Source organism: Cebus imitator, unplaced genomic scaffold (assembly GCF_001604975.1).
Source record: "Cebus imitator isolate Cc_AM_T3 unplaced genomic scaffold, Cebus_imitator-1.0 Scaffold76, whole genome shotgun sequence".
Classification (NCBI taxonomy): domain Eukaryota; kingdom Metazoa; phylum Chordata; class Mammalia; order Primates; family Cebidae; genus Cebus; species Cebus imitator.
In genome coordinates, this window is record NW_016107391.1 from 9879553 (window position 1) to 9900106 (window position 20554).

General features: G+C 47.5%; 1 protein-coding gene across 4 annotated transcripts in view; it reads right to left on the minus strand.

Moving 5' to 3' along the window:
• Positions 1–237: 237 nt before the first annotated feature.
• Positions 238–20554, minus strand: part of LOC108307174 (solute carrier family 22 member 5) — a 23973-nt gene continuing 3656 nt past the window's right edge. The window contains exons 2-11 of one of the 4 annotated variants that reach the window (XM_017532457.2): positions 16825–16896; positions 16581–16684; positions 11510–11664; positions 10326–10497; positions 8698–8824; positions 6571–6671; positions 4630–4844; positions 2913–3095; positions 1753–1888; positions 238–1370 (exon numbers count right to left, since the gene is read on the minus strand). In XM_017532457.2, the coding sequence (XP_017387946.1) occupies positions 1283–1370; positions 1753–1888; positions 2913–3095; positions 4630–4844; positions 6571–6671; positions 8698–8824; positions 10326–10497; positions 11510–11664; positions 16581–16684; positions 16825–16896 (1353 nt within the window). In that variant the 3' untranslated portion in view covers positions 238–1282. Of the gene's footprint in view, positions 1371–1752; positions 1889–2912; positions 3096–4629; positions 4845–6570; positions 6672–8697; positions 8825–10325; positions 10498–11490; positions 11665–16580; positions 16685–16824; positions 16897–20554 lie in introns of all 4 variants that reach the window. The other 3 variants (XM_017532456.2, XM_037739927.1, XM_037739926.1) reach the window with 3 other exon arrangements.

Sequence of the window (20554 nt, forward strand, 5' to 3'; positions counted from 1 at the left end):
AAAGATACGTCCAGGCACAGAGGCACACGCCTGTAATCCCAGCACTTTGAGAGGCTGAGGCAGGCGGATCTGAAGATAAGATTAGAGACTAGCCTGGCCGATGTAGTGAAACCCCGTCTCTACTAAAAATACACACACACACACACACACACACACACACACACACACACACAAAATAGCTGGGCATGGTTGCGGGCGCTTATAGTCCCAGCTACTTGGGAGGCTGAGGCAGAAAAATCGCTTGAACCCAGGAAACGAAGGTTGCAGTGAGCCAGCCCCTATTGAGGCCAAGATTGAGCCTCTGCACTCAGTCTGGGCAACAGAGTGAGATTCCATCTCAAAACAAAACAAAACAAAACAAAACAAAAACACAAATCAGGAGGCTAAGGAACTAGCCTTTCCCAAGTGTATTCTGAAGGGCAAATAAGGAGAAAAGCATATAACAACAAACAACGAAACAAAACCAACATTACAGATTTGAAAGACAAGGTCGCTAGTCTCTCTCACTGATAAACTTCGTTTAAACCATACATAAGACTCTATAGTGGCAAGGTTTCCACAGCAGTGGAAAACAAGAATAGGAGATTCAATGGTGTATTTCTTATGGGCCTAGACAAGCCCAGTGCTTAGATCAGATGTAGACAAGTCTACTTAGTCATCAGGCTGAGTGTTCTAAAAGCTCACACATAGGTGCACTTGCCAGTGATCCGCATCTGCTCATTCTGCTCCATCTTCATTACCTTTCGCTTTCCCTAGCCTTGCGCTCTCCTGCCCTGGGGAAGCAATGATCCAGTTAATGTCCTTTGTAACTGAGAAAAGGTAAGAAATCAAACTCCTTGTGCAATTATTTCCTTTCCCTCTAAAGTTCACCATTAGAGGGGAGTAGGGAAGGGGTAGGGGGACTTAGACCTCTAGCCTTATTAGGGGCCTTTTCAGGTAGTCTAAAATTAAAATATAAATTTAGCGTATGCTTCTCATATTCCTCCAGATCTCACTGGTGCTAGTGAATAATTAGCTTCTTATAAAGTGGAGTCCATCATTGTAATAGTTAGGACTTATATGAAGTTATCTGTAGGTAGCTGCAGTGTCCCTAGAGGAAGGCGGTGCTCTAGGACCATACGTAGCCTTTGAGTGTGGTGACCATCCATGAGCAAGTCAGACACAGGTCAAGAGGATAAACAGTAAAAGGCCTTTGTCACTGAAGGTCTCAGAGTCTGCACAAGCTGGCCATTTCTGGCAAGATGATTTTTCCTCTTCGTTTTTTCCCTTACTGGAAGGTGTGTTAGAGGGCTGTGCTTTTAAGAATTGTGGGCCTTTCTTCACCATCTTTTAACATACTTGTGTGACTTGGAGTTTGTCTATGTTTCATTCTATAAAAACAAGCAAAAAAATGTTAGTAAAAAAAATTTTTTTTTAAATTTTAAAAAGATGCCTCCCAGTCTCCAAACAAACTGAGGATATCTTCCCTGGGAAAGAGAATCATGAAGCAGATTCTGAAAGGTTTCTTCTAGCCTCTGCACTACCCAGCATGGCTACTGCCATGGAGATGTGTATAGTGACATGTCCACACAGGAACAGACCAGAGAGGACAGGCTATAAGTAAGCACCTTGCCATTTACAGCCCTCTGATGGCTAAATTAGTCCATGGTGTCTGTGAGAGGGAATTTGTGAGTGACTCTCATGTGGGGTGTTCCTGAGACCTCGCCAGGCCTAGACCCAGAGCATCAACACTGAGGGAGGAGGTCTTCTTACCCTTTGACCCTTAGCATCTGGTCAATGGTGTCTGGGAGTGGGGTACCGAAGCTCTCTGGGAGAAACAAGGTGAGGATGGCTGTCAGGATGGTCAGACTTCCCATGAGAATGTAGGGCAGGAAGCGGTCATAGACACCTATGGCAAAGCAGACAGCGCAGGCCCAGGGCTTTGTTAGACTTGGTCTCGCTCTCCCCTTTTATGCTCTCAGGACTCTGTAAGGGGATCACCTTTCTTCTTGGTCTCACGTCTCCCACGGTCTGAGCTGCCAGATTATAATCTGGCACCTAGACAGGTTTCAGAACCCAGAGCTGGCACAGGCATGCCCAGAGCCCAGTGGTGTTCCACCATGCAAGGGAGGAGTAGAGAGGGGTGGTTGCAGGAGAAAAGCTGGGCCATGCTAATTATTCTTATTTCCCAAGGTTGGGTTTCCAAGGAACTGGAGGTACTTGTCCAGGGATGGAAATAACTCTTCCACCTCTGCAGATGTGTCCCAGCCCATGTGATCTGCCTTCAGGCTAGGCAGGGTACTCTTGCTTTGAGATCTACACAGCATGTTCACAAAGCACTCTGGGTACTCTCAGGGGTGTGCTACCTCCCTAAAGAGGTACTGGCTAGGGATGTGCAGGGAAACTGCAGGTGCTATGAGGACATAATTCTGAGAAGAGAAAACTGGAGCCCTGCTACATAAAATGGCATGGGGTGGATCTTCCCACAACATGAAATCGCTCTATAGTGCTCCAGGTTATGATAATTTTCAGTTCATCAGATCTCTTACATGGACATCTTTTCCTTCATATTACTTTTAAACTCTGATTCCAAGAAATTTCTCCAACTAAGTATACCAGCTCACTAAACCACTCTGTAGGTTCTTAGGGAAAAGGAATTGTAGTCTCCGATGGAAGGCCTGGGATGGCTAAAACAGATACAAACCCTCTCATTTTCTCATCAATTTCTAGGTAGTCTATAGGTTGTTTTCTATTTGAAAGTGAGGGCCAGTACACTGGGATAAGAACCCTCCCCGGCTAAAGATCCAGTACTGGATGGAGCCCATGTGCTGTATGAGCTTGTTTTCCTGTTAACAAGCTACCTCCAGCTTACATTCAAGCCAATTAGTACTTCCATCCCATTGCTCTAGTGTCCCCAGGCCCATGGGACTTACCAAGGTAAACAAAGTAGGGAGACAGGATGCTGCCCAGGCGGGATGCTGTGGAGCTGACTCCCACACCCATGTTTCTCACCACTGTGGGATACAGCTCAGCTGTGTACACATAGACCATGGAAAAGGCAGCCGTGATTCCAAATTTGCCCACCATCACCAGGGCTGTAGTCAAATAATACAAGTCTGGAGAGGCAAAGGAAAGAGGGTAAGAGTTGGCACCAACCCATAGGATGCAGCTATTGAGAGCAAAACGAACATACTTTCCCCCTGAAGTTTTGGGGGAGTCATTTTTCATCACTTCCTATTGTGGGGAAAGGGGCTATAGCCAAGATTTCCCTCCGAGTTGATTGCTGAAAGGAGGCTGGGGACCTGCAGCTGTGTGAGGACATGCACTTTCCTCAGCCTGGAGACTGCCAGAGTAAGCTCCTCAGTAGCCCAATCAACCTGCTTCCCAGTTCAGAAGTCATTAAAGACATGTCTGTCAGGGGTCAGCTGTCACCCCAGAACCTCACACTGCAGATGCTATGGAATTAACTCATGATGTTTAGATGAACGGAACATTCAGTTCTAACTCTTTTCATGCTTTCCTCCCACTCAGACCTCAAAAAACTCATAGGCCATCAGAACCTTGAGTTGATCTTCTAATCTCTCTGTGCTGTGCTGATAGGAGAGCTATGCGTGACCTGAAGTTCGCTCTGAGCTCAGCTGTGAGCCTCTACGTGGGTTCTGGGCTTCTCCTGCCACATCCCATGGGGAGCTGTTCCCATGCAGTGTTCCCAGCCTGGTGGGCCCAAAAGCGACCACCAGAGACTCCCAAATCTACAGGTGCACTGAAGACTCTGGGCACAGTGATGGAGTGGGAGAGATGAGGGCCCATGAGCTGTTCTATCAATTACTGGAAAGGGCTACCTCCCACCTATCTGTGGGATACCAAGGTAGTTTCAGAAATAAAATCCTGCTAAGGGCCTGTGAGGCCTCTTAGTGGCCTGGTCCCTCCCCTTCTCCCTCCTCCTCAAACATGCCAGGCTCATCCCCTGCCCAGGGTCACTGCCTTTGCCGTTTCTTCTTCCTAAAATGTCCTCCTAGACTTTTTCAGGGCTTTCTGATACTTTATGCACATTTCTGCTGAACTGCCCCCTGTTCAGGGACACTATCTGTGACTATGTAAACTACCTCGTCATTTTTCTTCATTTGTATTCCTAGAAGGTAACACAGTCTGAACTATATTAAACACTTTATTTACTTGTTCATTGTCTGTCTTATCTAACTAGGATAAATGCTCCATGAGGGCCTAGGGTTCTGCTTGGCTGATCTTCTTGTGTATTGTTATCACCGAGCACAGTACCCAGCCCATGGTAGAATGCCTTAGCTATTTATTGGATAAATAAAGAAGACAGGGCTAGGAAAAAAGTAACGGAATGGCTCTTTCTTCCCCCTTCTTCTGGAGTGGAAAACAATACAAACATATTAACTTGGGTACAGAATAAAATTAACCAACAGCCCCAATGGGCTGCTTTTTCTCACTCCCTCAAAGCCTCGGCCATAAGTTTTCTGGCCTCAGAAGGTACTTTCTATTGATTTTTAAGCCAAGAATGTATATATGTAGGGGAGCTGTGATGGGTTTGATTTTATTCTCTTTATTAATTGAGGAAGACAGCCTGGTAGAGAGTAAGAGACTCAATGAAGACCCCAAACCACAGATGCACCTGGTCCCTACCTGGGGGCACCAGCTGCACGAAGAGAAGGACACTGCCACCCAGGAAGAGGGCAGTGGCCATGGAATAGCGCCGGGGCAAATACCGCAGCAGCAGCCAGGCCAACACGTATGCTGGGATTTCAACCGTTGCTGAAAGGAAGCAGTTCACATAGATGTCCCCATGCAAGTTAGGAGTATCAAGGGAAAGCCCGAAATAGCCCACTGATATGGTCATCCTGAAACAGAGTGCAGAAGAAAGCTGGAAAAGCAGTACCACATCTCTCCCAACCTGTACAACTTTTACAATGTAATTATTTCAGTAAATTCCAAACCATCTTTAAGCAGAGACGAGTAAGGCAGCAGTCACTGTAACCCTGTGTCTTACTTCAAAGAACAAAAGATAACTTCCCCCAGTCCAAGTGGTACAGTGTAAACTCTGTGCCAGAGTACACTCAGAGCCTTTCATATAGACAGTGTCCCAGCAAAAAAGCTTGTATAATTCAGATAGATTTACTTCATTGAAAAGAAAAAGTCCAACCTGCCTTTCAGCTTTAAAAATCCTAAGCTGAACCTCCTCAAATCCAGCAACTGCAGAAGGAGCTAGAGAATGAGTCAGGAGGCAGACATCAAGTGAGATGTGATAGGATTGGGCAGATAAGATATAAAAAAAAAAAAAGGAAAAACACATTAGATCAAACACTTGGAGAGAGACCCCCACACACTACCTGTGGTGACCAGTCAGGAAGAGGCTGGTCAGAGGCAGCTGACACCAGCCCCACGGTGCTTGCAGAGCAGAGAGGTAGCTCCCAATGGAGGGGCCACATTGCCTCTCATCTGCATCCCCGCTGTGCCCTGGCCTGGGCAGTCCCAGTAGGCATTCTCTCTGTTGATGACCCACACTCTGGCAAACCAGACCTTTATGGATTAGACTGTTTTTGACTCATCTGCAGGTGGAACACATAGCTGGTACAATAAAAAGAGTATGTGCATGAGTCCCCAGGAAATCCAGAGCAGGGAGGAGAGCCTGGGTGAACACAAAGTGGGTGACTCATCGCAGGCTGGCATGTCTGTGGTGCAGGCCAAATGCTGCTCCCGTCTTGAGGCCAACTCAGGGAATGGTGAACTGCCCAGAGTGATCTGGGCCATTCCTTGGAAGTGGGTGACTCATAGCACCCCCTCAGTAGGCACAGTGGCCAACTGTCTCAAAACTGGATGAAACTAGTAATAAGGACTCTGAGATGAAGTCTGTCCTCCTCGTCCATCTTCTCACAGGTCACCCAGCAGGCTCCAGAAGTCACCTAGAATCCCAGGGTTCGTCTGCTGAGCAAAAGCTAGCCAGGCACACTTGGACATGTTCCCTCTCCCTGGTAATTCACAAATCCCTTTCTGACACACTTCATGAAATGCCTCATTAGTGGAAGCCTGGTGAGGACATATAGGCCATGGCCCTGACTCCAGGACTGTCTGTGGACATCCCAGGAGGAGCACATCCCACTTCCACATTTCCAGAAAGTAATTAGCAGCCTCTGCAGCCTACAGGACATGGTGTCTTCACTCAGATCCTTCTTTTTTTTTTTTTTCCCTAGATTGCTCAACAGGATCAGATCCTTCTTAAAAGCCCTACCTGGCCTCCTCGGCCACTGTCTGTGACTGGGTAGGAGACAGGAACTAAATGACCCAAAGGGGGCAAAGATTCATCTTAAGATCTGGAGAGATTCCCCACCAAAGAGTTCATATTTCCCAAAAGAGCCTCCACAATTGTTTTCATTTTCTTTTTCTGAGGTTCCATCCCATTAAGAATTGTGACATGCCCATTTCTTCAGCTAACACAAGACATATCCTTTTCACTCTCTGATGACACAGGCTTTAAGTTTTCATCCGAGGCATGTCTGTAAACAAGAGGCCCAATGGCCACCTCAAGAAGCTTTGTCTGGAAGGCTCAGGAAGGTCTCTTTTACATACCACAGAATTATGGACATGATGGTGACCATCCGGATATTCCGGGTTCGAAGCAGATCCAGAACGTTATGGGACTGCTGCTTCTTGGAACTTAGGTCTTGTAACTGCAGGAACAACATGATAAGGGTATGGGAAGAAGAAATGGTCAGAGAATTAGGGCACACAATAACATACTTGAATCCCTGGCGTCTTAGCTGTCTGCATCTGAGTCGGGGAGTGTTGTGTTTCTTTCTTAAAAAGAACTGTAAGTGGCCGGGCGCGGTGGCTCAAGCCTGTAATCCCAGCACTTTGGGAGGCTGAGGCGGGTGGATCACGAGGTCAAGAGATCGAGACCATCCTGGTCAACATGGTGAAACACCGTCTCTACTGCAAATACAAAAATTCAGCTGGGCATGGTGGCGCGTGCCTGTAATCCCAGCTACTCAGGAGGCTGAGGCAGGAGAATTGTCTGAACCCAGGAGGCGGAGGTTGCGGTGAGCCGAGATCGCGCCATTGCACTCCAGCCTGGGTAACAAGAGCGAAACTCCGTCTCAAAAAAAAAAAAAAAAAAAAAAAAGGAACTATAAGTATACTGACTGTGTTTTAGGCTGTGAAAACTTCCCCAGGCCTTGTCAGTAACAAATCAGAGTGAATTAAAATGAGGAAAAGTAGATGACCAGTCTCTCAAGGGTGCAGGAAGACAGGAGCCCAGGCTGACAGCTTCCTCACTGCACCCCCACATCCTCCTGTTGTGGCCACTTTCCAAGGAGACCTCTAAGTATTCCTCCCCAAGGCTGGCTCCCTGCCCTCTGGGTCAGAGAGAGAACCTGGCTATGTGGTTTATTGGTCTGATATCTTTTAAAAGTTAATGTGTTGAGTCCTTATACCATGTAGTTACTGGTCTGCTTCCAGGGAAAAAGAATTCAAATAGAAAAACAGGAAAATTGAACTGAGCTTCACCCAGAGTGACTTCCTACGAAATTCAGCACAGCCAAGGCCATTAATAAACTGCACGTCTAAACACACTGATGTTGCTTTCTTAAGCAAACCCAGGTTTGGAGCTTGTTTTTCCAGAGTTAGAAGTTCAATAAAAGGTCAGCTTTGGCCTGAAAGGATCCCCTGAAATAGCCTCATTTCCTCAAAGATGCCAGTGGGGCTTATGCGTTCACCCAGATTGACCCCTCACTTAAAAGCCTCCAAAGCCACTTAAAAGCCCTCTGCCACACTCCTCCCTGACCTTTGTGCCTGGGACCCCTTTCCGGTGCATGCTGACAGTGGCTGCTAGGCCACCACTCACTGTGAAGTCCTCAGGGCTGACAGTGGCCATTGGACTCCACTGACTATAATAACTGTTCCCTCTTTCCCAAGCCCAACATGCCTGCCTCTCACACTTCAGCATGACTGCTTGTGGCTCTTCCCACAGCCAAGCCCTTGTCTTCTAGTCAGACCACAGACACATTCCAGAACCACACCAGGCAGCATTTACAGCTTCTATCCTTTCCTCATAGTCACGAGACCAAGGAAAACTGCCTGCTGCAGAGACGGTAGGAGAGGGAACGGGAAGGAAAAGCAAGAACCAGGAACCAGGCAGAGCCAAGAAATGACTCATGGTGTGTGAGAACAGGGTTGCAGGGAGGGTGGGGTAGGGGGAAGAGGTGGACATCAAAAAGGACCTGACTCCAAGATGATATGCAACAGTTAGCCATTGGAAAGAGACTAAACTCTTTTTTTCTTTTTAATGAATAATGCTAATACTGAAGAGATGAAACACTTCTAACCCCAAATCTATTTCTGCTTTACATTTTACATTCGGGGTTATCTTTGTAAGATGACACGGCATCTTAGGCAATAAGAAACAATGATTTCCTGAAAGATTTCCCCTTTATGAAAGGCCTATTTCTCAAAAAGAATGTTCATTATTAAAAGTAATGGTTAAAATATATGATTGCCTAGAATGGAAGTAAAGAATGAAAATCTGAAATCCACGGGAAAGGTGAAGAGTGAGGCAGCTGTAACCTATTCCTCAGCTTCTGAGTGTTAACTGGACCTGCCTGCGGGGCAGCTGGGGCTCGGGCAGAGAGAGGGCTGGGTGCTGCTGCCCCCAAATCACAGTCACTCTGTCCTTCCCACCCGCACCTACGTGGTGCTTACCTCACTCGGGTCAAAGATGGTGGAGGGGACAACAATCCCATTGGCTTTGGCAGCCTTTCGGATGATCACCTCTGCCTCTTCAAATCGTCCCTGAGAGATGAGCCATCGGGGGGACTCAGGAATGAACCTGGCAGTACAAGATGTGATCTCAGTGAGGTCTCCCTGTCAACAGCGGACCCACAGACCAGGCAGAGCACAGTGGAGGTGGGAATGAGATTGCAGAACCAGAGCTTGTGGAATGTTTGGTGTTCACAAGCCAGAAGCATAGAGCTGGTCCACAGGCAGCAATAACCTGGGGTCAGTGAGCTTTTGTGAACACCGCACTGAACAAAAACGGGAGAGCCCTCCACCCCCTGACGGGATCCCTATGCTGGCCGGACACCTCCATTTCTGAAGAGCGGTGGTGCCACCTGCTGGGCTAAGGATATGGTTGCAAGATGAGTTCCAGAAGCCTGGCTTCTGCACATATCTCAGGCCTGCCCAGGCCCTGCTACCCTGTCCTTCCTGTCCCCAGCACCAACAGAAGCTTCTGCACTTGCCTCTTAGCGTCTCTTCTCTCCTCACTCTATCCCTGGTTTATCCAGCAGATTTATCAGATACTCTATCTAAAACAGCATGTTTGGCCAGGTGCAGTGGTTCACTCCTGTAATCCCAGCACTTTAGGAGGCAGGCAGGTGGATCATTTGAGGCTAGGAGTTCCAGACCAGCCTGGCCAACATGGTGAAACCCTGTCTCTACAAAAAAATACAAAAAAATTACCCAGGTCTGGTGGCAGGCACCTGTAGTCTCAGCTACTCAAGAGGCTGAGACACGAGAATTGCTTGAAGTGGGGAGGCAGAGGTTGGAGTAAGTGGAAATCACGCCACTGCACCCCAGCCTGAGCAACAGAGACTTTGTCTCAAAAAAAAAGAAAAAGAAAGAGAAAAAGAAAAAGAAAAAGAAAAAAAATAGCATGTTTATTAAGGCACTTGAGTGCTCTATGGATATTGTTTTCTATCTTTCTATGTAGCTGCCCCCACCCTCTGCCATCCCACGAGCAAGCCTGTGATGTGCGGCTTGCTCCCCCACTATGCCCTGAAATGCTCTCTGCTCCACGTAGGCTGGTGATCTCACCTTCTCTACCTGCAAAGGGTGATTCACATCTTAGCTCCTCTGCTGTGTTCCCCTCTTGGTCAGGAATGGCCTCTTCTCTGCCTGTTCAACTCCTCTCCCTTGGAGGTGCAGAAATAGCCTGGCTTCCTCCATGTGGCCACCCTGAGGACCCTTGCTTTTGGTGCCAGTGCCTGTGGCCTGAGGCTTCAGCAGCACACAGCCAGAACTAGGGCCTATACCATCCTGCCCTGAGGCTTGGGAACTTCCTGCAGGTCTTCTCACAGTTACTGCTTCTTCTCCCTGCACATAGGGCAACCCAGCACAGGGCTGAGATCCAGTCTGTTGCTGTCATGGGATTCTGTTTTGCTTTTGCTCTTTTGAGTGTGGGGAAAACATTCTGAAATAACTTATAAATAATCTATGCTTCCTGTCTCTGGGAGACCAAATAGGGATTCATGGGTTGCTGCTGCCCTCTAGTGAAGGCCAGACAGAAGTCATCCTGCTGGTGGACACAAAGGGCACAGGGTCACACTCACCACCAGAGTGCCACACACAGCACCCCTGGCACCGTCAGCGCCAGCAGCAGCATCCGCCAGTCTCGGATGAAGTAGGCAAACAGTGGCAGCACCATGTAGCCAAATGCATAAAATATGCACACTCCTAATGTAGAGAATATTATACGAACTGACTTGCCAAGAATTTCTGTCCCTGTTCAAAACAAGGGAGGTCGAGTTAACAGTTTAATTTGGTTTACTTCCGTATTAATCTTTTATGGTACCATTGTGAATACACAGACAAGAAAACAGCCAGAACTGTCTCCAAGTTCGTGGCGCTAGGGAGGCGATGGCATTCTGAACCCCTCCCGTCTGACCGTCTCCTGGGGCTACATCCCTGTGGCCTCTCAGGCCCCCTAGCAACAGTTCCCTCATGAAAATTTCACCATGTTCTGAAGCCACATGCTAAAGATGCCATGGTAGGCCCCCTTTAATCCTCACATGAGGAAGAATTCATTAAAGGTGAAGTCATTACGAAGTCAGCACATGCTGACTTAAGATTCAATACTCTACTAAGAGTGTGAAAAGAAAAAACAATCCATTCAACAATACAACCCAAGGAACTTAAAGGCCTTATCAGCTAGAGTCAGGTTCCTCCAAACACAGGACAGCCTGGCAGCTTCTCAGTGGCAACAGACTGGCACATCTGAGACAAAGCCCTGCAGCGTGCACTCTGAATTAAAACCCTGAAGGTGACGAAAGCCCATTCCTATCAATTTACTCTCTTTGTAGATATCACCAGCCACAGTGCTCTGCAGGCAAGGGGTTCTCTACCTTAGCAAGCCTGCCAGTCACGACCCCTCCTCCTCCCACCATGCTGCCCGCTTTCCCAGGCTGCCTCAGCCCTGGTCAGTGGCAGGCCCTTTTTGTAAATGGATGAGCTCTGGCGAGTCCTAGTGAATTGGCCATCAAGTACTAAGACCAAGGAGCCACAGCCCAGAGGCCAGAAAAGAACAGGAAATCAGAAGTCAGGTTATTGTGCTGCTTGGGACCCTAGGCTGGTCACTTGTATGGCTCAATTTAGTAGGGTTCACCAGGAAGCTCTGGCTGGTTCTTTTAGAAAACCAGTCCACTTGAGGGACATCACAGCTGTCTCCAGAAAGGTGGGTGGTGGGATGATGGTGAAATACGGGATCAAGTACTCAACTCCAACCTGATGGCCATACCCAGGACAAATGCTGCCACGTAGTTGGAGATCTGGCCCATGCCTACAAAGACAAACAGCACAACAAACATCTCAAAGTTCTTCGAGAAGAGCTGCAGGAAGCTGAAGCCTGTCTGCATGCCCATGGTCACAAACAGCACATTCTTCCGGCCAAACCTGGGAAGAAAAGGAGAGTGACAGAGAACCAGCTGGAAAGGGGCAGCAGGAATGGGCTCCACCAAGTGGGGCTTTCCCAAGATCCATCCAGGGAGCGGGTATGGACAGTGTTGCCAGGTTACTGGCTGCCAGGGACAGTCTCGGTCTCACAGTGCCCATGCTATTCCTCCCCCTCCCCACTCCCCAGGACAAATGTACAGCCTGGTTACCAGGGTTGCCCAAAAAGCAATTATGATAATGATTGCAAAAGACTGAAACACATCAATTATTTAATCCATACATTCATAATAATTTAAAAAAATAATAATCTGCCAACTTTGGAGAATGACAGAGAAACAATTCATTATAAATAAAAACTGGCAAATGAGGAGAAACAAGCATTTGTCCTGATTTTCCTTCATAAACTATGTGAGCAGTAACCAATAATAGATAAGAGGTAGTAACATCTATAAAAGTATTCTAACTTTAAATACATGTAATAAAATGAGAATAATCCCATTTATAGCCCCCAATGGATTAATAGATCTATGCATTACATACTAATGACTGTTAACATCATAAAGAGACAGTCCGGCATTGCATGTTTTCTATGGTCTTGTGAAAAGGACTGAACCTGAATCAGATCAAGTCTCTGGATCCAACTGACAATTTTCAGGAAATGCAGAGCACAGAGGAATGTGCTGAACTGCATCATAAGTGTGCAATCAGCAAAATCCAGACTGGAAAATTCCATAGGTGGAACAACACCCTACTGAATATACAGTTACACACAGTGTCAAGTGCACCAAAGGACTGGCATGCAGGTCCATGAGAGGCACAAGGAAGGAAGCCACCCTGGACTTGGGGTAAAGGTTGGGGAACTAGACATTCAGGGAGGGTCTCCTTGATCATAGGACACTGAGATGGGAAAAAGTAGTTGACAATGGGGGATTTAAGGTGTAGGAACCAAGCTCTCAATGATATTCACAGTTTAGTGGGGGAGACCAACATTAATCCTATAGTAACACTTTTTTCCCCCAATTTCTGGTAGATGTTATACAGAAAAGTCACAAGGAACTAGGGATCCTGAAAAGAAGGCCACAGCGGGTGGGTGGGGAATGCTTCAGACTCTGAGAACACCACAACACCCTGTGGCTGGAGGGGGTATGGCGAACATGAGGAGCCAGTGTGGTTGGCATCAGTTGTGCAATACAAGACTACAGTGGTGGCTAGTAGGCAAACTGCACAAGGTCTTGCAGCTATGTGGAAGAGTTTGGTGTTTTCCTCAATGTAAGAGGCTTTTTCTGTTGTTGTTTTTTTCCCCCATCACTTGTGGTGCTACTGGCATCTAATAAGTAGAGGCTAGATATGTTGTTAAATATTCTAAAATGCCCGAAAAATGCCCTACAACACAATTATTTAGCTCAAAATAGGGTCGAGGTTGAGAAACCCTCGCCTGGAAATAGACTCCAATTTCCTCTGCATTGTTTTTTACCGAGTGTTCTATATGCCAACCAAGGGGTGTTTCCTAACCACAAGGTAGGCTGGTGTAATCTCCATGTCCTTTCCCTTCATAAGAGCTCCCTGGGATGGTAGGGAAGAGACAGATCTACAGAATCCTTTACATAGCACCAGTCCTTGGCAGTTCAGGGATGGGCCAGAAATGTTCGCTTCTAAAGTCTGTCAACAAAATAGCAAATACACACATACCTGGAAACAGGGCACAGCAGTCTACTTATTCCCAGAGTTGTGCATCTCTTACAAGTCACATGCATAAAGATAACTCAATAGTGTCGAATAAAGGGCTTTGACAACCCAGGAGTATTTTAATTGCTCTTGAATTTCAGACTTATATGCCATAAAGAAGGCAAAACCTTTGTACTATACAAAAAGTTACTGTTGATGTCCTAGACAAGTTAGGACATGAATTGATTGCTTTCAGGTAATCTATTTAGCTTAGGTTTTAGAACTGGTTTACTCAGAAGTAATGTGCTCAGAAGCTGTCCATCCCACAGGACTCTGGACCTTTCAAGGGGGCATGACAGGCTTGAGGAGGGGCATTGGGAGTTGAAAGCAAGGGCCGCAAGCAGAACAGCCATACTTTTAGCCACTTAAGTGATCTCACTTTAATGGAAGTTCTGCTGCCAAAATGTTTAGAAAGGTTTGAAAACACTATATTAGCCCTTCTATAGACTAAAGTGGTCTGAACATACTCGCGAATTTTGTTTCCAGTTTCTGGGAATAGACCTTTTGGAACTTAAATGCTTTCTTCAGGTAATCATTGTGTTACGTGGTAAGCAGGTTCTTAAGCTGACCCATGACACAGCTGACTCAGAAAAATACACTGTTTCTACTCTGAACTGGGGGTATCTCCTTTTCACATCAAGGTCATTCCTCTGAGCCTCAGCTGCCACTTAGGACTGTGAGAAGGAATCTCACATGTCCACTTGGGAGGCCTCTAAGCACATCACAATCCTCCCCTACCTCCCCGCTGCCCTACCCTCTCCCCTCTCTCCAGGCAAGCTCATCCCCATCTGGGGCTTTGCTGAGGGTTCTATATGCTGACAATTCCTCTATATGTGTCTCCAGCCAAAATCTCTAACGCAGTACCACATTCATACAGTCAGCTATACATGCTACTTCTCCACTTAGGGGTCTTATAGTCACCAGAAATTTAGTACACACAAATTGAACTCAACATGGTTCTTTTCCAGTGTTCTCTGTCTTAGAGAAGTATACATTAATTCATCCAGTTACCCAGGGCAGAAATCTTTTCTCCTCAATTCTCACATCCAGCCCATCGGCAAGTCCTGTTGATTTTACCTCTTACCATTTCCCTCCATTCCTACCACCCTCATGCTAGGCCATGCCACCATTATCTCTGGCATGAACTACTGTGGCAACCTTTAAATTGGTCTCTCTACAACACCTTTTGCTTCCCTTCAATTCTTTTTCCACAAGGTTGTCAAAGCATCTTAAAAAAAAAAAAAAGTACAAATCTGATTGTCATACAATTGCTTTAAAAAATCTCAGTAGCACCCTACTGCTCTGTGGCTGGAGCTCAGACTCCTAACTGTGAACCACTACGGTCTGGTTGCTCATCTGCTCGGGGCTCTGCCTGCCTCTCCCCTTCATCTCTACACCACTCTCCACACCTGCACCACATGGATTTTGTTCTGCTCCCATGCCTCTTCTTGAGTACCAGCTTTAGTACATGTTGTTCTCCCTGCCCAGATGTTCTTTTTCTCCCCTCTACCCCTCAGCAGGCTATCTTCGACTCATCTTTCAACTCTCAGCTCATGCTTCACCTTCTCAGGGACGCCACCCCTGACCTCCTCTGTTAGACATTCCCATGGCACCCTGCACTTCTTTGTATCACTTACCACAGCCAAGGATAACAATGACTTCCTCACTTGGTTGTTTAATACATTCCACCCTGCTAGAAAGCAAGTTCTAGGACAGCAGGGACCTAGAACAATAGTCCATACAAAATAGAGGAGCAAGACTACCTGGGCTCAAGTCCTAACTCGGCCACTTGCCAGCTGCGAAACCTTGGGCAGGTTATTGAATCCCTCTGTTTCACTTTCTCCATCTGTAAGCTAGGAGTAATAAACAGGTTAAATTATCTGTTTTTTAAAAAAACACCTGGCCGTACATGGTATCTCATGCCGGTAATCCCAGCACTGTGGGAGGCTAAGGAGGGAGGATTGCTTGAGACCAGGAATTAAAAACCAGGGAAGATGCTGGGACTCCTTTCCACTGGGTGACCCACCGATTTGTGGGGTATCCTCATGGTGCCATGTGGCAAAGGACTTGCTGAAGGCTGCTACTCTCTTCACAGGCTTCTCTGATAGACCCTGAAGCTCCAGGGAAGGAAGACACAACATAATGGACGCCTCTGAGAACTTCACGAAAGCTACAGACCTCCCTCCAAAAAAATGCTCACATACAGTGTCTAACATTGTGCATATAATTTCAAGGGGTTTGGGATTGTCTAAGCCATTAATGTTTAAAAGCTTTAGAATTACACAAATAACCTGCTTATGAGAAATGGGTCAAAACAGCCTTCTCCTTCCTTGTCATCAAGTAAATGCCAAAGCCACGGGCCACTTAGGTAAGGGGCATCAGCCTTGTGGACACAAGAGTTCTGTTGGTCACACCACTGTGACTGGTGAGATCTCCTTTCATTTTGCAGAAAGAACGCTGGTCTTCTTGGGACTACAGAGGTGGATACCGTGGTACTGCTGCAGATTTACAATACAGCACATGTACATCTGTGCATGAAGTCAACTGCTCCCATGCTCAGGGACATGACAGAGTCACGGTCAGCCATGGGAGGCAAGCCAGGCTAGTGTAGAAGTGAATCATGGCATATTACCTAGTCAACCGGATCAGAGACACACTAGTCTTAGGTAGCTCAGGTTTCTTTACTTAGCAAGAATTATGGAGTTCGAGTTGTTGGCTTATTTTACTAGGCATGGAGTCTATATCACAGACATAACTTCCTCTTATTTAAAATACAGGGCCCTGGTCAGGCATGGTGGCTGGGGTTACTCGTGTAACCCCAGCACTTTGGGAGGCCTAGGTGAACAGATCACGAGGTCAGGAGTTCAAGACCAGCCTAACCAACATGGTGAAACCCGTCTCTACTAAAAATTCAAAAATTAGCTGGGCTTGGTGGCAGGCCTGTAATCTCAGCTACTCAGGAGGCTGAGGCAGGAGAACTACTTGAACCTAAGAGGCAGAGGTTGCAGTAAGCCAAGATTGCACTTCTGCACTCCAGCCTGGCAACAGAGTGAGACTCTGTCTCAGTAAATAAATAAATAAATAAATAGGCCCTGGGCTGAAAGAATGCTACCAACTGAAGCCAAGGGCCACACACACACTTCTCGCTCAGTGCTGAGGTACCCTGCTTCTGCAGGAGACGGACACCTTACCTGTCTGACAGCTGCCCCGAAATGAAGGAGCCCAATAGCACACCCACGAAGAACAAGGAGATGGTGAGTGGGGCCTTCCAGTCATTCTCACACACCAGGTTCCACTGCAAGATGGGCAAAGAGGCGTATCATTCACTTCTTTTTAAAAGGTTTTAAAGCAAAGGCATCCTGGAAAATGAAGTCAGAACATCCTGCATCCCTGCATATTCTGGGTGTAAACTCATTTAAGCAGGTGATGGCTCACCTGGGCAGGAAGGCAGAAATGAAGCTTCCTCCCCATCCTGTTTTTCATAGCGTTGTGGGCCCCACTGTCTTGCTTCCATTTTGAGGAGGAGAGATAGGCAGAGAGTAAGTATTCTGTCCACATGCTCACCCTGAAGAAGGCAAGGCCTCTTACGCTCACTCCTAAAAATCTGAGCAGAGCCCAGGGCTATGGAAAAGGCAGGGCACCCTTGCTCAGTGGGGTTCAAGGTCATTGGCATGAACGGCACTGTAGTAGTTCTGGAAGCGGGGCTCTGGGGCTCTACGGGCCAAAGCATCCTGTGAAGAACTAAGGCTAGGGCACAGAGTGTACCATCTGGACCTGTTCCTCCAGCTCTGCTCAGGTTCCCACCCTGGGCCAGTTACCCCCAGGTCCTTCTCGTGATTTTTAGAGCTGGAATCCCTGATGCTGCACACCAACTATCCTAGGCTCAATTACATCTGAAAGCTCTGAGCTGGGAGGTAAAACACTGGGTTTTAGCTCCCACTCTACTATTAACTCATCCAACCTCAGATAAGCATCACCCCATACTGTGCCTTGATTTTCCCATTTGTAAAACAGGGATTGGGGTAAGGAACAGGCTGCACTGCTTGAGTTTCCAGCATCCAATGTGTGGTTCCATTTATAGTTACCAAGAACAGAAAAAGAAGTCTGCAGGCAAGGGAGGGGGGGTACATGGGGAAGCAGCCAGACGCTTGAATCAGGCCGTGCCTGCCTAACCAGGAGCCAAAAGCAGAAAAAAGCCCAAACAGGAAGCTTGGTGGTTCACAGAAAAATGAAAAATGTTTTTCAGACAGTGAGATGGTGCTCAGTAGTAACCTTTGCAGACTTTTCAACTGAGCAGCCACCCTCCTGGGAACTCAGACCCTTGGCTGCCTGGCGCCAGGCTGCTGGCCTGCCCTCCACGGAGCCTTCTGGCTCCTCACCAACAACACAGGCAAGGGGACATGCGACTCCCTAGAACAAAGCATCTCTTCCGGGCCAGTGACAGGGAAAAACAAGCCTGCTTCTCTGCCCTGCTGGGCAGTGTGTACGCACAGCCTCTGGGCACTTCTCAGAGGGGTTGACAGGCAACCCCCACAACAGACCCGCTGCTAGCTCTCTGTTTGGAATAGGCGTGTGGGCTGGGAGTAGGGTGGCAATCCCCAATCCAGGGAAGAATTGGAGTATCCAATCCCCAATCAGGAGGCAGCCCAGACTAGCAGGAGTCAAGAACATGGGAGGACCACAGCCCAAGTGCCCAGGCTGCCGCAGCCTCCAACCTCCACAACCTCAAAGGGGCCAGCACCCACAGGCCATCTCTCTGGTAGGTGGGAAAGTGTCCCTGTAGTGGCCCCTATCCACACGTAGGGGCATATGACATAGTTCCCTGGGACTAAATGTTCCGACCTGTGAATTGGCAGGAAGGGAAAAAAGATAGGGTGTGTTGCACCTAAGGCAAAAGTTCTTCCTGAGAGGTACCTAGCCTGAACGCATGAACAGACACGCTGCTAAGCACCATATGTTACTGATTGCCATGTATTCCTACACACATTTTGTCCTGCCTCCTTCTGCAATTAATGATGAATCCTTGCCCCAGGGCTGTCAAAGCAAAGAGGAAAGGTATTTGCTATCACATCCTGTACAACTCCTGGCAGTGCCCTGTATAGAGGAGAGGCTCAGGAGCTCTTTGGTACATAGGTGAGTGAATGAATGGATAAATAAAAAGGTATCAACCTTCAACATCTTAGCATACTTTGGTTCTTGCTTGCCTGCCAAAAGTCCAGATGAACCCTGAACTTCAATCTCCAGAATATTCTTTTTTTGTGTGTTTGACAGAGTCTTGCTCTGTTGTCCAGGCTGGAGTGCAGTGGCACAAGCTCAGCTCACTGCCACCTCCACCTCCCAATTCAAGTGATTCTCATGCCTTGACTTCCCAAATTGCTGGGACTACCAGGTGTGTACCACCAGCCTGGCTAACTTTTGTGTTTTTAGTAGAGATGGGGTTTTGCTATGTTGACCAGGCTTATCTTGAACTACTGACCTCAGGTTATCCGCCGACCTTGGCCTCCCAAAGCACTGAGATTAAGGCAAGAGATACCATGTCCGACCCCCCTTTTTTTTTTTTTTTTTGCTCTCTGACCGCCTGCTTTGTGTCAACTGTTAGTGTGTCAACTGTCAGAACTTTGACCCAGGATGATGGGTCTCAGCTAGCTAGAGAGGGGCTCAATCTGACCACTCATGGTCCGATGTATCTACTATGTTTGTGTATAGTGGGCCATGGGACCCCGCAAGTGGCTTCTCTGCCTTGCCATATAGCTGCAAAAGACTGGATGAGGGTCTGTGCGTCCCCTGAGTGAGAGAAATCAGCAAGGTGTAGCATGGGGCCCAAGCTCTAGGTCTCTCGAGTCCCTGCTGCCCAGAGTCAGCCCCGGCCCCAGCTCCCAGGTTGCCATAGCTTTTTCACCAGGCAGCTTTGGGGATAACAGTGGAGTCTTTCCCATCTTCTAAGACTATCTCTACAAGAGACAAGGCTGATAGAAAAGCTAGTCTAGGACAATAGGGAGGGAGTGGGAGTCCTACCCAGGACTGGGCTGAGGGCTTCTCAGAAGCAGATAGGTGGAGAGCAAGGCAATACAGAGCAGCTTGGAGGTTTCTTTCTTTTTTTTGTTTGAGACAGAATCTTGCTCTTGTCGCCCAGACTGGAGTGCCGTGGTGTGATCTAGGCTTATTGCAACCTCCGCCTCCTGGGTTCGAGCAATTCTCCTGCCTCTGCCTCCCAAGTAGCTGGGATTACAGGCTCCCACCACTACACCCAGATAATTTTTGTATTTTTAGTAGAGACAGGGTTTCACCATGTTGGCCAGGCTGGTCTTGAACTCCTGACCTTGCAATCTACCCACCTCGGCCTACCAAAGTGCTGGGATTACAGGTATGAGCCACCACACCTGGCTGGAAGTTTCTAAAGAAGGCTTTCTGTCCACAGGCTGGACTGGGCTATGGTGAAACCAAAAAGCAAGCAGCCTAGGCAACCTCTGAAAACACCCAGGTTCGCAGCAGAGGGGCTCATGGCCAAGAAGCACTGCATGATGGGTTGGCTAATTCCCCAGTACCCCAGGCATGACAGGGGTCAGAGGAGAGGCCAGCCTAGAAGCATGTGGACCATCAAACTATTCCTGAAACATGGGAGCACCAACTCTTTCACCTCATAAATCATTTTTATTTATTATTATTATTTTGAGATGGAGTATCACTCTGTTGCCCATGCTGGAATGCAATGCTACAATGTTGGCTCACTGCAACCTCTACCTCCTGGGTTCAAGCGATTCTCCTGCCTCAACCTCCTGAGTAGCTGGGACTACAGGTGCGTGCCACCACACCAGGCTAATTTTTTGTATTTTTAGTAGAGACAGGGCTTCACTGTATTAGCCAGGATGGTCTCGAACTCTTGACTTCAAGTGATCTGCCTTGGCTTCCCAAAGTGCTGGGATTACAGGCATGAACCACCACACCCTGCCAATATTTATTTATTTATTAATTATTGGCAGAGTCCCTCTGCCAATCCCAACACTGCATTCCATATCCACATGGCATCAAAGCCCCAGTAAGTGGGTGGAGAGAGCCAGATTTCCTTTAAAAAATTCCAGTCAATGCTTTTTGGCCATCCCCAAGTTTCCCTTCTAAGAACTGAACTGTCCATTTTTCTTCCATTCTCAAACTTTAGAGATGATTT